General features: G+C 33.7%; 1 protein-coding gene across 1 annotated transcript; it reads right to left on the bottom strand.

The window, feature by feature from the left end:
* Positions 1 to 263: 263 nt before the first annotated feature.
* On the bottom strand, positions 264 to 1800 carry LOC132010576 (succinate dehydrogenase cytochrome b560 subunit, mitochondrial-like). The gene is given in 3 exon segments (XM_059388364.1): positions 264 to 526; positions 1521 to 1621; positions 1724 to 1800. Coding segments are annotated over 3 exon segments (441 nt in total).
* Positions 1801 to 16474: the final 14674 nt, after the last annotated feature.

Below are 16474 nucleotides of genomic sequence, written 5' to 3'. Positions count from 1 at the left end.
TCAAGGCTAAATATGGAGAAAAATCAGAGCTCCTAACACCAGAGTAAACTGCAAGCTGGGGCAGGAAAAGAGAATTTTTGAGTCATTCCATTTTTAGAAACAAGGGGAAACTTGTTTCTTTTCCACTGCTATGGCTCTATCAGCTACTCTACTGCTACTGAGTTCCCAGGTGATGGGCAAGCACAAAAGGGACTGAATAAATCAGGAGAACTTTGCCCTGGGTGGAGAAGGGAGTAGCAGAAGAAGTTAGGTCAATTAATCATTTATAGAAAGACATTGATGGGATCTTCAGCTCTTAACATGGCTGTCAGCCCTGCAGAGGACAATCCAGTAAGAACCAAGACAACCACTCCAGATTGGTATAGCTGGGGAATCTTCAGGCCTTTCTTTAGGTTCCACATCAAGTGTTAGATCCCATTCTAGGTATGATACATGAGAGGGAAGACAAGTGCAAATTCAGCTGTGTAGATCAGTGATGTCCCCAGACACATGGTCTTTACAAATTTCAAATAAGATTGAAAGTTGCAAAAGATGGATGGTACTTTGATAGGAATTGCATTAAATGTGTAGATTGCTTTAGGTAGCATAGACATTTTCACAATATTTATTCTTCCAATCCAGGAGCATGGAACATTTTTCCATTTCTTTGTGTCTTCCTCAATTTCTTTCATGAGTACTTTATAGTTTTCTGAGTATAGATTCTGTGTCTCTTTGGTTAGGTTTATTCCTAGGTATCTTATGGTTTTGGATGCAATTGTAAATGGGATTGACTCCTTAATATCTCTTTCTTCTGTCTTGCTGTTGGTGTAGAGAAATGCAACTGATTTCTGTGCATTGATTTTATATCCTGACACTTTACTGAATTCCTGTATAAGTTCTAGCAGTTTTGGAGTGGAGTCTTTTGGGTTTTCCACATATAGTATCATATCATCTGCGAAGAGTGATAATTTGACTTCTTCTTTGCCGATTTGGATGCCTTTAATTTCCTTTTGTTGTCTGATTGCTGAGGCTAGGACCTCTAGTACTATGTTGAATAGCAGTGGTGATAATGGACATCCCTGCCGTGTTCCTGACCTTAGCGGAAAAGCTTTCAGTTTTTCTCCATTGAGAATGATATTTGCGGTGGGTTTTTCATAGATGGCTTTGATGATATTGAGGTATGTGCCCTCTATCCCTACACTTTGAAGAGTTTTGATCAGGAAGGGATGCTGTACTTTGTCAAATGCTTTTTCAGCATCTATTGAGAGTATCATATGGTTCTTGTTCTTTCTTTTATTGATGTGTTGTATCACATTGACTGATTTGCGGATGTTGAACCAACCTTGCAGCCCTGGAATAAATCCCACTTGGTCGTGGTGAATAATCTTTTTAATGTACTGTTGAATCCTATTGGCTAGTATTTTGTTGAGTATTTTCGCATCTGTGTTTATCAAGGATATCGGTCTATAGCTCTCTTTTTTGGTGGGATCCTTGTCTGGTTTTGGGATCAAGGTGATGCTGGCCTCATAAAATGAGTTTGCCAAGAGCCAAGAGGGCCAACAAGCCAAAGAGAAAGACCTCTGTACTCAAGGTCATACCAGTACCAGAGTGCCAAAGGGATATTGCCATGGGAAGAGATCCACTGTAGATAGTGATATGCAGAGACAGAATACAGTTTAAAGTAGTGTTCTTTTTCCAGAACTTCTCCATCTTTTCTCTGGTTATAGTTCCCAAAGGAACAGCATTTCTGATACAGAGCCTAGGACTTAGATGGGCACAGAGGCAATGAGAGCCAACATGTCTCAACAAGAGCACAGCCATCTTCTCTACTGATCTACTTTTAAATTAAATGATTTGTGCTTTACATTTCTGTTCTGCTTTTAAATCCATCTAGCCAATGTTTTTCCATTATTTTGGTTATTACATATTTAAATTCTAAAATTTTCTTTTATTATATACAGTTTATGTTTCTCTACTAGAAGTGCTTTTGACAAACCACTACAATCATATTTTTCTTTAACTCCTGAGATAGTTTTCTTTAATTCCTTTAACATATTTATAAAAGCATCTATGAAGTCTGCTGACTCTAACATACAGATCCATTTAAAGACATTTTCTACTGACTGCTTTTTTTTTGAGTGTGGGTCAACTTTTCTGTGTCTTTTATGCCTTGTAATTTTTTATTGTCGCTACTGAAAATTGGACATGTTGAACAATATAATGTAACAACTTCAGATTCTTTTTTTTTTACTTACTCAAAGCTTTATTTTTTATTTTATTTTTTGTAACAAGTTTATTGAATCTTTCCCCCCATGGTATACAGGTTTTAATGTCACTGAAAATTTTTTGTTTTTTTAAACCGTTTTTTTAAAGATTTTATTTATTTATTTATTTGACAGAGAGAGAGAGAGATCAGAAGTAGGCAGAGGCAGGCAGAGAGAGAGGGGAAAGCAGGCTCCCCGCTGAGCAGAGAGCCTGATGTGGGGTTCAATCCCAGCACCCTGAGATCATGACCTGGGCGAAAGGCAGAGGCTTAACCCACTGAGCCACCGAGGTGCCCCCATTTTTTGTTATTATTATTTTTACACTGGTTAGTTAGAAGTTACCCTAGTGTCTAAATTGATTAGTTGTCAGAGAGCTTAGTATTTTTTTCCCCTCAAATATCTGAGATTGTAAGGCTTCTTTTCTGACAGATGATTTTTGTGGATTGGAGAGTGTTCCTGTGATCGGTTAATTTTCAAGTCTGCCTGAAGCTTTTACTTTTTTCTGTGTCCTCTTGGGTTTTCCCTCTTCGTGTGCAAGGTTCCCAAATTATTGAGAGATATATGTAGAACTTCCTCAGTGCTTCTTTACCTTTACTATGGCCCCTTTAAAGTTTTGTTTTGTTTTGTCTTGTTTTTACCATTCAGGACGTGGGATTTATGCTTTACCATGTGCCACTTACTGAGACTGAAAATATGGAAAACAGAGTTTAGTAACTTTTAACAGATGTTTTGATATTATTGAAAAACCAAACTCATATTTGAGTTTTTAGGTCAGTAACAGTCTCATTTTACTTTCCAACTTTAAGGACATTTGGGGTGGGGGGAAGACATAATGAGATTGGAATAGTCTGTGCCTTGATTCTGAAAGAGCTAAATTTGAAGCTTGGCAGCCAAGCTTACTTAATGTAGTCTCCTGGCTCCCGTTTATTTTTGCTGATGTCAGTGATTTACAAACTCTGAATGTTAGGTTATAAATGAGATCTAATTAAATTATTTAAATAAAGCAGTTGTCAGATTTCTAAGAAAAAAATGCTATCCCCCCATTTGACACATTATTATGAACAAGCATATGAATGTGCTGATTCCATTTAGAATGCAAGTTTACTAAATTATGTGCATGGATTACACAAAATTTTTATCAGGGTGGTACAGCCATTAGTAACTTTCTGGTTTACCTCTCCCCAGTCATTTTTCTAGGTATCTCTTGACATCAAGGATTAACGGTTCTAGTCCATGGCTATTCACATTCAAAAAGTTCCTATAATAAGGAGATTAAGGAAACACTCATGTTTCTTTCACTTAGGAATCACCTAGAGAATTGTTAAAATATTACTACATTATCTCTAATTCCTTGGGGATCATTTTAGTTTAGTTAGTCTCTTACAAGACCCCTGAATGATGCATCTCTTAAAAGATTATTGGCTTCTTATTGGACCTCTTCATGAGACAAACTGAACTCCATTTATTTCTCCTCTATGAAGCAGCCATAAAGTCATTTGCATAGTATTTGCTTTTGACTGTATGTGGTAAAGGCAGTTTTGCTTAAGAGATCAGAAATATAATTCTCTCCATTGGTTGAATTGTATTTTTTTTAACTTAATAAGTAAATGAAGTAAAATTGCTACTGAAGCGATTGTTGAAGGATCTCATTGCTATTATATCTTAATAGCTTTCCTTAATTCCATGAGAGGTCTATACTTTCCCCCTCCTTCCATATTGAACAAATCATTCTTTCTGGGAGATTTTCCTTTTGAGTATCATACCTATAAAGCCTCGGAACATCTTTCTATTGCTTGTGTTGATTTTTTATTTTAAGTACTTAGAGAAATATACCAAGTTTCTAAACAAAGGATATTATCAGCGGAACACTGACCATCCTTTGACATACATCAATGTCTCTATAAATACCACAAACCCCTTTTGAATGTGTTTTCTAAATTGTGTGACAGTATTAATTCTTTGTCTTAAAAGTTTATCCACTGAAAGAAATATACAATAAGAGAAACATGAATCCTGGTATGAGATACCATTTTTTGAAAAGCAAATTTCATTTTTATTTTCAATTTTTGAAAGATTTATTTATTTGAGAGAGAGAGGGAGAGAGCACAAAGGTAGGGTAGAGGGAAAGAGAATCTCAAGCAAACTCTGATCTGAGCATGGAGCTCATTGTGGTTCTGAGATCATGACCTAAGTTCAAACCAAGAGTTGGTTCTCAACCAACTGCACTATCCAGGTGACCTGCAAATTTCATTTTTCAAACTTTATTGAAAAGACTAATAAAAGTCTTAAAATAATACTTTAGTTGGTTTTTTTTTTTTTGGAAGAAGTGTGTTCAATAATAACTATGTTAATATTTAACCATTAATGGTTAATATGTATTAAAAACTTATTCAATGTCAAGGTCTTTATAGTCACCATTTACTTATATCCTCAAAACACTTCTATAAATTAGATAGTCCCATGTTTTGAACATGGCCACTAAGATTTAGATAGATTAAGTAACTTGCCTAAAGCAACAGAGTTTAGTATTTAAATATAGACAGTCTGATTCCTGAGTCTGTAGTGTTAAATCTGAAGCAGTGCCATCTCCCCATTTTGGGCTGATATTTCTGAGGTAGTACATTTTAAAATAATATAAATACAATAATTATTACATATAGTCCTAAATTATCTTTTGGGGAGAAAATTATGGATCTATTTTTGCTGGAATTTTTCCAATTGTGTAAAAATTCCAGAGTTTATCTGGATTTTCCACTGGTCTTGTCCATACTGGACATGACAAAACTCACAAGGTTTCAGGCAGGTAGAAAGATACTGGACTAAAAATATGAGATTGAATTCTGATTCTTTCCTTTCATTCATTTTTCTAGAAGCTTGGATATAAATCTTTAAACATGATAAATTGTAAAATAAATGTAATATCTTCTATTTCATATCTACTTCACAGAGAGGTTGCAAAGTGAAATTATTTATGCTAAGGGTTTAGAGAAAGAGTTTTGGGCAAATTTATTGGTCTTTAAAGAATATGATTAAAGTAGACCCTACTACCTGGAGAAAACTAGTATTGTAGCCTGTATATTTAAATTTTGAGGCTGAAATCCTAGTTTTAGAATTTTTTTGTCAATATCTTTCCCTTAATATCAAATTTATCCATGGATCAGTTTTCATTTTATTTATTTTATTTAATTAATTATTAATTAATTAATTAATTTCATTTATTAATATTCATTTACTAAGAAAAGTCAAAAGAAAATAATATTATTGTTATTATGTTCAGTGTGTGCTGAGCACTTCATATAAATAATTTATGTAAACTTCTCATCTAGGAGATAAGAACTTAACATAAGAACTTGGTCAAGAGAGGTTCGTTCCTCAACCTGACCAAAATCACATAGTTAGCAAGTCTTAGAACTAGAACTTAAATCTACAGTCTAATTTTGCAATCTCTTTTAATGTAGAGCCCAAGGACTATCCAAGGGCATTGTTACTTCTTGAAAGAGAATCCAGTGAAAATCAATTCTGACAAAAGTAAAAGTAGCCAAGTGTCAATGGACAAGGGCAGTTAGTATTCAGGATGTCAGCATTTTTATTTTGCTTTTACTTTTGGTTCATACTGGTTTCTTATTGTTCTCCTACATGAGGAATTGGCAGGACTTGTGCCTTCTTTCATTTAAAGCTCACTGGTATGCAGTCTTTTTTTATTTAAGGTACAGTTTTCCCAGTAGAATGTTGGTCTTTGTTAACTCCCGGTTGAATAACTAATACATGACACTTTTCCTGAAAAATTTCCGTATGTTTCACACTGTGCAAAATACAGCAACTTAACTCCTAATCATAATAAGCAACTTTGACATTTGCAGTACTAGGACATTTTGCTCTACACAGGTATACTGGCTCCAGTATAATTTACAATTATTTTTTTTTCTCAATTCTTTCCAATAGGAGAGGTCTGCTTTTATACTGAATTCTTCATTACCGTTCTCTTCATCATCTTTGGTTTTGTCTCCATTCTACCTATCATATCTTATACATATATCCTTATATGTAGAGTAGAGGTTAAGGATTGGGCCTCAGGTATTGGACCACCAGTATCCAAATCTCAGTTCCATCTTTTTAATTATGTACCTTTGGGAAAGCTGCAAAATTTCTCTTTCTTTCTGTCTCTCTTGTCTTTCTGTCTTTCTCTTTTTGTTTCTCTTTTACCTTTACTTTCTTTTATTTCTAAAGATTATTGTGAGTGTCAACAAATGTGGCAGATTCATCATCTGTTTCTAAAAACACCAAGTCTTGTAAGTTGTTTCCTCAGTTCTGACCTCCTCAGTGAAAGTGACCATTTATTATCTGCACCAATCATTGAACACAAAACTATAGGTTGTCTGAGGCTTTAATTTATAAGTAAAAGTACCATTGTTTAAATGTTTTCAGTCACTAATCATATTAGATAACAGACTATTCTATTTTTTAGATACTTCCAGTGATTAGAAATTCATTTTTTGTAGTTAAAAAAATTGAGTTTTTATTTTAATTTCAACTTTATATATTTTGGAACTAAATTTAACAACTATAATTCATTTTTTATAAAACATTCCTGTAAATGATTATCATCTTCTTTTTTTCCTTTTCATGGTAAACACTCTCATCTCTTTTACCAATGTGTTTGGGGTCACACAGCAATAATGACCAGCAGGTTTAGAAAAGTTTATGTAGTTTCAAAAAATGCCAGGTTTGTTCCCAGTAAACATACTAAAATAAGCTTAATCTTTAAATACTACAAAAAATGCAATAGGTAAAATTTAATTTAAAAAATTAGAATTTTCTTTGTTTAATATTCCTACTAATAATTAGTTGCCCAAGGATTGTGTATTTTATGTAACTTTTATTTCAAAGAGAATGGAGCTATATTTTCTGCTGGAAACTAGGATGATTATTTTTATTAATATTATATTATTATTATTATTATTATTAATCCAGTGACTATACAAAAAAAGAGAAAACATGAACGGCTCTTTTAATTTTTTTTCATTATGCATATTTGTCTTTGTTATCTGCAACTAATCTTGCCTAAGGATTTGGTCTAAGAATTGTCACAAGTACATTCACACAACTTATTATATACATATTCTTCCTTCCACCTAAGTTATCAGCCCAGTGAAGAAACTTCCTTTGTTATTTGTCTTTCTATTCTATCTAGCTCCTAAACGAAGATGAAATATTTTCTATGAAGCAAAAGTTTGCCAAGTTTTGTGCATGAAGACCTCTATAGGATGAAAGGATTATTTGTTAAAGATCTACAACTGCTTTCAAATAGCTTGTAAATTACTTAAAAGAGAAATATATTTAAAATTAAAAATATTTGAATTTAAAAATTTAAAATTAGAAAACAACAAGTTCTAAATAATATGTCATAAGTAACAAGTAAAATAGAAGCTTATAAAAGGAAAATCCTAAAGCAGACTTAAAGATGAAGATCAGATTTTGAAAGAAAATGAAAATGAGTTTAAGAATAAAAACCGGAAGTCATTCTGTGTGACAGAGTAACACAGGGTAAGTGATGAGTAGAATATGTATAATAGGTTTAGAGGTAAAATTGGCCTAAAAAGAGGAGGTAGAGTTTGGATAGGTAAAGAAAGGGTAGTTTTCAGAATATATCGAAATTCAAGAAACATTTATACCTGCCTCAGGAAGCAATAGGGTGTTACTGAAAGTTTTCGAGGTTAGTGCCGTGATGCTGGTTACGTTTCAGCAGACTGGTGTGGCAGATGTGTAACGGAGAGAAAAACAAGAAAAAGAAGTAGATTTGGTCCAAGAGACTGAATAAAAAGCTGATGCAGATATTAGAAATGAACAGAGATTTCTAAAAATCTCAAATGAGTGAATAAGCACATTTGTACATTGGAAGAGGGTGTTAGATTTCTGATACTTTTTTTTAGAGGTTTTGGTTTCAAACACTAAATTTTCAAAGCATGGATTTACCATACGTCTAATAAATCAAATTTCATGACCCCCCCTTTTTTTTAATCATTCTTAACTTGGCACCCGCTGAAACAAATAAGCAGGTAACACTAATTCAGGACATTCAGATTAACTTTCCTCTTATAATGTTTAACCCTTAGCTCTGGTTTCCTTCAAGTCACTATGTTTTCAACTCTAAATTGCGATGCACTTTATCAACATTATTGTTAGTAAATTTGAACTGGTTATTTATATAATTGAGGTTAACATCTAGATAAGATATTTTAAGAGTATGTATTTTTATTATCTGGTTACTTTCAATTTATTTCACATAGAATGCTTCCTTTGTCATAAGGAGAGGAATAGAGCATAGCTATTACACTGGAGGGCTATAGTTTGAGAAAAAAGGAAGAAATAAAAAAACTTTTTAGTAGTTTGTAGTTTCTGAAAATAAGGACTTTAAGAAATTTTGATTTCCCCAATTCTAACAATATTTATTCAGTTGTAAAAACTTGATTGAAATCTTTTGGTGAAAGAGGGGTAATTGAAGTTTAGGATTAAACCAGATGCCCATTGAGATGAAAGCTGTATGATAACTATGCCTTGATATGAGTGGGGAGGGTAAATTAGTCAGAAGTGAATTTCCAGGGGTTCCTGAAACTTGTTTCTCTGCCTTTTAAGGATCTCTCCTGTAATTAGGTCTATGATTTATTTAATATATAAAATGATGTTTTATTTTCCCATCTCACTATCTTAAGATTAAATTAAATAAAAAGTATAGGGTTCTTAAACATTCTACAAATGAACACTCTGATTGGTTCAAATAATAATCTATTTGATCTGATAAGAAAAAGTTTATAGCTCGAAGTTTGCCATAGTCACATAGTAGCATACCGATGACTATCATAGTTGGCTTTGTGGCTTAAACAGCAAAAATGTGTTTTCTCTAGTTCTGGAGACTGATACAGATCAGGTTGCCAGCACAGTAAGATACTGGTAAGAGCTCTTTTCCTGGCTTGCAGATAACTAACTTCTACCTGTGTCCTCACCTGACAGAGAGAAAGCTCTGGTTTCTCTTCTTTTTATAAAGGCATTAATCCCTATAAGGGCCCCACCTTCATTACTTCATCTAAACTTAATTATTTCCCAATCTCCATCTCCATTATTTCCCATCTCCAAATACTAACACATTAGGGGTTTGGACTTGACCATATAAATTTTGGAGGGGATACAATTCAGTCCATAAAATTCTGCCCATGGTCCTCCAGAACTCATCTCTTTCTTACAGGTAAAACACATTTATTCTATCCCAACATCTCAAAACTCTAAATCATATCAGTATTAGCTCTAAAGTCTGAAGTCCCAAATCTCATCTAAACATCATCTAAAGAAAATGTGAGTAAGATTGAGGTGTGATTCATCTTGAGGCAAAATTCCACTCCAGTGGAGATAGTATGACCAGTTCTGTGGGTATAGATCAACATTTTCCCCCCAGTCACCTCTGTTATTATTCAGTGGGCTCATGAACAAAGTGGCCGTAGTGGCAGGGATAGAAGTTATGCATGGATTTAACAATATTGACTTCTACTCACCATGGCTCGCCTGTCTACAGCCACTGCTCTGACCTTGTTACCTTTATTTGAAGATTAAGTGTAGTTTAAGGAGATGTGTATGGGGGCCAGACTGACAAGGGGTGGATTTATGATGGTTAATTTTATGTGTCAACTTAACTGGATCACAGGGGGCCTAGATCCTTGGTTAAACATGATTCTGGATTAGTCTGTGAGGGGGTTTCTGGATAAGATTAACATTTGAATCAGTAGCCTGAGTAAAGCTGATTGCCTTCCCAAATATGTGTGAGCCTCACCCAATCTGATGAAGGCCTGAATAGACTAAAAGGTGAGTGAGTTAGAAGTTTCTTGCTCTGCCTAACTCTTTTCATTTGCTTGTTCAAGAAATATTAATTTTTGTTTTCTATGTCTCAGGGGTAGTTCTAAACATGTGAAACATAACAATCAACATGACAGTTCTGATCTGAGCTCTACAGAGTAAATATTCTCAGGGGGTGCCAGATTAAACAAACACAACGATTAAGAGGTTACTTTTACATGGTAGTAACTGTTATAGAGGGCTAGCATCATGGCTTTGCAACCTGTGCCGTCATGCAGGAACCTGCCCTTAGAAGGGCAATGTACTTCATTTAATGCTCTGCTGCACTGTCTTAAAATTTTTAGTAGTTTTTGAACAAGGGGTTTTTATTTTTCACTAGACTATGCAACTTATGTAACCAGACTTGGTGTTATGAAGAAAACCAGAGTAGCAAGGAGTGATATTCTGGGGCAAAATAGGGCCATGCAAGATAGTAAAATTGGGGGAAAACTCTGTGAAGGACTGGTATTTGAATTCAGGCCTCAACAAGGAGAAGGTACCTTGTGAGCAAAGCATTTCAGACAAAGCAATGAGAAAAGTAAAGGCACTGAGTGTACTGGGAGTTGCTATTACTGAGTTTGAGAAAGCAAGCTGATATGACTAGATAATGAGGCAGGTGACAAATGGTAGGACATGAGCTGAGCTGAAACAGGTGATAGAGTCTAGTGTATGTATGATAATTTGGTATAAAAAAGATTTTTTTAAATGTATGCAATAGACATTCCTTAGAATGATCAAAGAAGAGAAACAGTAATAATTTGGACTTTGTGTTTGATGGTCCTATCATGAGAAAAAGGTCCTATTTTATTGTTATTATAAATATTATTTCCAGGTAAACATAATCAACATATTTATTGAAAGTTGGACAGTAGTATTGGGAAAGGAGAAATTTCAGAGTTAAGTAACAGAAATAAATGGTCAAATCCTGCCTTTTTTTTTTTCCTTTTATTTACTATTGGTAATCAATTTCTAAATCTTTTGTGTGAACTACTTACTTCCTTGAATAGCTCATTCTCAAGACTACCTCCAGGGGAAGGTAGGAGTTCAGTGCTTCAAATCAGTTGACAGGAGGAAAATATGTTCTTATTAATCCTCTAGCTAATGTACATCCTATTATGAGATGAGGATTCTTGTACATGCCATTTTTTTTTTCCCCTGAAATGATTCATCAGCATAAGATAAAACTAAGATTGAATGAAACTAAAGCAGTTCATACTGATTAGGTACAGGTAGACCTTAATTTAATTAGATTCTCTGAATATATTCTAAAACATCACCACCTTTTAAAACGATAGCCATTCCAAAAAAAACATAACAACAAAAAAAAAAATTGAAACTCTGGCTATCATATTACTTAACATGGCCATATTATGCATTTCACAATTACTGGTGTCATATTCCTCCTGAATTTGAAAATGTTCCTTCTAGTCCCACTACAATAAAGATGATGTGTACAAAATGATATATAAAAGCTATAACTCATTCTTCTAAAACAATTTTTAAAGATTTTATTTATTTATTTGACAGAAAGATAGAAAGCACAAGTAGGCAGAGCAGCAGGCAGAGGGAGAGGAAGAAGCAGGCTCCCCGTTCAACGGGAAGCTTGATGCAGGGCTTGATGCCAGGACCCTGAGATCATGACCTGAGCCAAAGATAGCCACTTAACCGACTGAGCCACCAAGATACCCCTATAATTCATTCTTTAAAACACCATTTTCAGGCTTTATAAATTACAAAAATACACATATTTCAGTTAAAGCAAAATATTTTCCCCAATTTTTTTTTTTTATTTCTTCAGATTCATTCACCCCTGGTAATAGCTTGAGCAAAAGACACATGTAAAGAATGTACTTCCCTGAAAAGTAAGTGCCCTTACATTTTGCAATTGTGCTTTATTTTAATATTATCAATAGGTCAAGTTTAGGATTCATAGTGATATTTTTGAAAATTTACTAAGTATCATGGAAACCCACAATTTAGCTAGGAGAAATACATTTTTTTTTCTTGATTATATTGTGCTGTTGGTAACTCATATAGTTCAAGATAAGTATTAAATGGTACCACAATTGTATTTTATGTTCTTGACATAAACAGAGGAATTTTATGATTCCATAATTTGACCAAATCAGCCTCTTTATTAGAAATTCAATATTAATGTTATCCTCATTTAGGAAACCAAGAAATGAGAAATATAATTATTGCTTTGTGTTTATGTAATCTAATGTCTTTCACACTCAATTTTCATTATTTATGTATAGGGATAAAAGTGAATCATTACCTATTCCAACAGATTAAAGCCAAATCTCAATTTACCACATATTATGTTTACGTTGATATCATCTCCCTCTTGCCTGTGAGAATTACATAGGAAAAGGGCCAGTATATTTGAGAGTTACCATATTTCTATCAAATATTCTGAATACTCTTTAATATAGCCGTGGTCAGCAAAATTAACAGAAAATATGGCCGGTCATAGGTAGCCTTATGCCTGGACTCTACATTTCCTGGCTATTCCTTATATTATAAACTTTCAGGGACACTACAGCTTCTAATGTTTGCCCAAGGATGATGTGGAAAATCTAGAGACAGAGAATTTACAGAGGATTGGACCAGAGCACCTAGTACAACAAGTATTAAATAATGGAAAGAACATGGGTGACTTAGTCACACAGATTTCTGGCTTCAAGAATGAAAGACTGAGTGGATAAGTTACTTCAATTCTCTGAGGCTCAGTTTCTCATACATAGAATAAAGACCACCTTGTGAAAGCAAAATAATAGACCCCCCCAACAGATGTTCATGTCCTAACCTTGAGAATGTAGGATTATGTTACCTTACATGGCAAAAGGGACATGATTGTTAAAAATTTTGAAATGAAGAGATTATCCTGGATTATCTGTTGGGCACAATGTAATCACAAGAGTCCTTAGAAAGAGGGAGGCAGGAGAGGCAGAGGCAAAGAAGTGACAACAGAAGCATAAGTCAAAGTCATTTGGTCCTTCTTTTCATGGTTTAAAAATTGGAAAAGACCATGTGCCAAAAAATGTGGGTGGCCTCTAAAAGCTGAAATAAAGGGAAGAAACTGATTCTCCCCTAGAGTCACCAGTCTTAATTAGCCAGTAAGACCCATTTCATACTTGTGACCTCCAGAACTCTAAGTGATAAATTTATAAAATACAAGATTTATGGTAATATGTTACAGCAGCAATAGAAAACTAATGCACTCCCATTACAAGGTTTTGTAAGGATTACCTTTTCTCGGCCCAGATTAGGGCTTTGAGAAACATTGTATTACACAAGGTGTAAAGGGGATTTAAGAGATTTACTGAGGACTAGACATGTGGCTATGCCTCCTTCCAATTTCTTTTATCCACGCAAAAATGGTTATAATTATGTTGGGAGATGAAAGGACTTGGGCCCAGTAAATAATATATTTGTTTTCTTAGCATAAACAGTTGGGAGTGTGCTGAACAGTAATGCTACTTGGCCTTTAAAATGTGTTTAAAATTTTCCTGTGTGCTGTGCATTACAAATGAATTCTGAATCTCTCTAATTGATTTGCCCTGTGTTCTCCTTCTGCCACCACATTATCTGCTGTATCTTTTCTCTTTACCTTGTGGAGTTCAATCATAGGTTAGAAGTTTCAATTGGTTTATTGCCTCAAGTCACATTTAGACTCTTTCATGTTGACCAAGAAATCTAACCTGACATGATGAGAAACAAACAACTCTACCTCTTGGAATGTATATGATTATGTGTTACTGGTGAGAAACTTACTCCTAATTTCAGAGCAACAAACTGTCATGAGGGTTGCAGCTTCTTGTAGAGCTGTGAAACATTCCAGATGACTTAGCTATTCTCAGGTGCCATAAATAAACATGCTCATATCTCGACTTATGCACATTTCCTTGCCCAGAGTCTGGTTCTTAAACCCATCCCATTCTTATGCAGAATTAATGGTCTCAACCAGAAAATGAAACAGATTTTATTTAACAGATTGAAAGGCATTATATAGAACTTTACAGTGTGTTTTATCTGCTATCCTGAGACATGCACTTTAAATTATTTGAGACATATTTAAATGTAACAATGTCTCAGAGACCTAAGATATAAGATTAAAGTTATAGTAATGATTTGTATTCATTTCTGCATGATCTGTCAGCCTGGAGGTAGAAGTGACTCTTGAGGCCCTGAAAATTAAAACAAAAGTAGATGTTTAATTAGAAAATAAATTAACTTCATACATTTATATTTTTAATGTATTACATAAATCACTCAATACAATTTCACCTGGAGATGTACACATTTTAATTGCCCCCCCCCTTTTTTTTTACTAGTAATCACCTTTCTTTTGCTCTGTGGCACTGAAATATAATTTGAACGCCTTTCTTATCCAAGAACCATGTAGATCCAGCATATTTTCCTAGATTCTTTTAAATTCACTAATGCATATTAAAATGATGAAAGTCAGCCTTACCAGATTTGACTTGTCCCATTATCAGGATATTTAATTTAACAGGGCTTTTATGGAGAAGGGCTTTTTTAATAGTTACATTATTCAGAGTTGTGGGGGTGTGAGCCCTTCATGGGGAATAACAGCCACTAGCAGATGGAGGACAAGCTGTGAGAGGGGTTATTGTTCAAACTCCTGCATTGGTTGAGAGAGTGAATTAAATGACAAATTCTATCCCATATTGTATAATCATTTTCCTGTGAGAATAAAAATAAAGTTAAGAAAAACTAAATAAATCAATTATACCTAAAGTAAAAGGAAAATAAAAAGAAAAAGTTAATATATTATATTATCACACAACCCTTGTGTTTCATATAGAATTCGGACAAAGGATTATGTAAATTTATTTAGTGGGAAATTAACATACCAGATACTGGATTCCAGGTATCCTTTCAGCATGCCTAGTGTACTTGCCACCATGCCATTCTACTTCTGTGTACCACATCCTCAGTTCCTGCAGTAAGGCTACAAGACTTCATGTATGCATGTATATATGTATGTATGTATGCATATAAATAAATAAATAATTTTAAAAGATGGTAATTATATGCACTTTATAGTATTTAGGGGAGAAATACTGTTGCCTGTAACTACTTTGATGCATCACAAAAAGAAAAAAAGGATGGATAGATGTGTGATAGAATACAGCTATGGCAAGCTGGATAAAATCTAGACAGTGAATATACAGGCATCCACAGTAAAATTCTTTCAACCTAATTGCGTTTTTGTGGAAAATAGTACTTGAGGTCTTAGCCCAATGCAATAATCTATATCTATATCTATATCTATATATTTCTATATATAGATATAGATATAGATTTCTATATATAGATATAGATATATATAGATATATCTAAATGGATTGGAAGAAAAGGAGCTGTCATTATTTGCAGATGACGTGATTATGTAGATAATCTTAGGGAATCTACCAATAAACCAGTAAACTTAACAAGGTTTTTGGATACTAGATCATATACAAAAATTACTTACATTTCTATATGCCAACAACAAACAGAAAAGGAAATGTTAAAAATGTATCATCTACAATAGAATTTTAAAAATCCACTAGTAAAAACTAAATAAAAATTAACAAACAACAAAACCAAAAAAGACTTGATCTAAGAACTGCAGATATAAGGGAAAATTCAGCACTCTCAGTGACTTATGAAACCCTCAGGATTTATTTCTTCCTGAGGTTAGGTGCGAGTGAGGAAGAGAACAACCCTATTCTCAACAATGACCAGTAACAAGAAGACAGAAGCATGTCCTGGAAACCGAATATAAGTAATCAGAGAACAAAATTATATTTCCACAAGTTTCTCTAGATTGGAAATGTAAAGGCTTCTTTACTATATATAAACATGTTACTATAAATAAATGTTACTATATATAAATTATTTGCTACCATATTCAGAAGAAAAGTTAGGAAACTCAGCAAATAGCTGGTTTTGCTACCTATAAGGACGTAACCTATGAGAAAGATGGCACTGAAGCATAAGAAGCATAATTGCTTTCCAGCAAATTAAGCTTAAGGGAATTTAAAGACACTCATAAAAATAAAATTGAATTTTAAAGAGTTAAAAGATTAAAGTATAAATATCTACAGAATGTTTATGAAATTTCTGTACTGTAGGGAAATATTCTAACAAAAAAATAGAAAAATTCAAAATGAAAATTTTGACAATTTCTATAACATAACTTTGAAATTTATATTGTTGGAACATACCATGGGAAATCAGTGCAAGGAAAAGATTAGACAAGGGTTTGACAAGTTCGATGTTCATAAAAAGCTCATTTACACTTTGATAAGAAAAATGCTAAAGTACAAAACAATAAC

The sequence above is a fragment of the Mustela nigripes genome, chromosome 2 (genome assembly GCF_022355385.1).
Source record: "Mustela nigripes isolate SB6536 chromosome 2, MUSNIG.SB6536, whole genome shotgun sequence".
NCBI classification, from domain to species: domain Eukaryota; kingdom Metazoa; phylum Chordata; class Mammalia; order Carnivora; family Mustelidae; genus Mustela; species Mustela nigripes.
The sequence above is the reverse complement of the archived record's forward strand: the minus strand, read 5'-3'. Positions and strand labels throughout refer to the sequence as shown.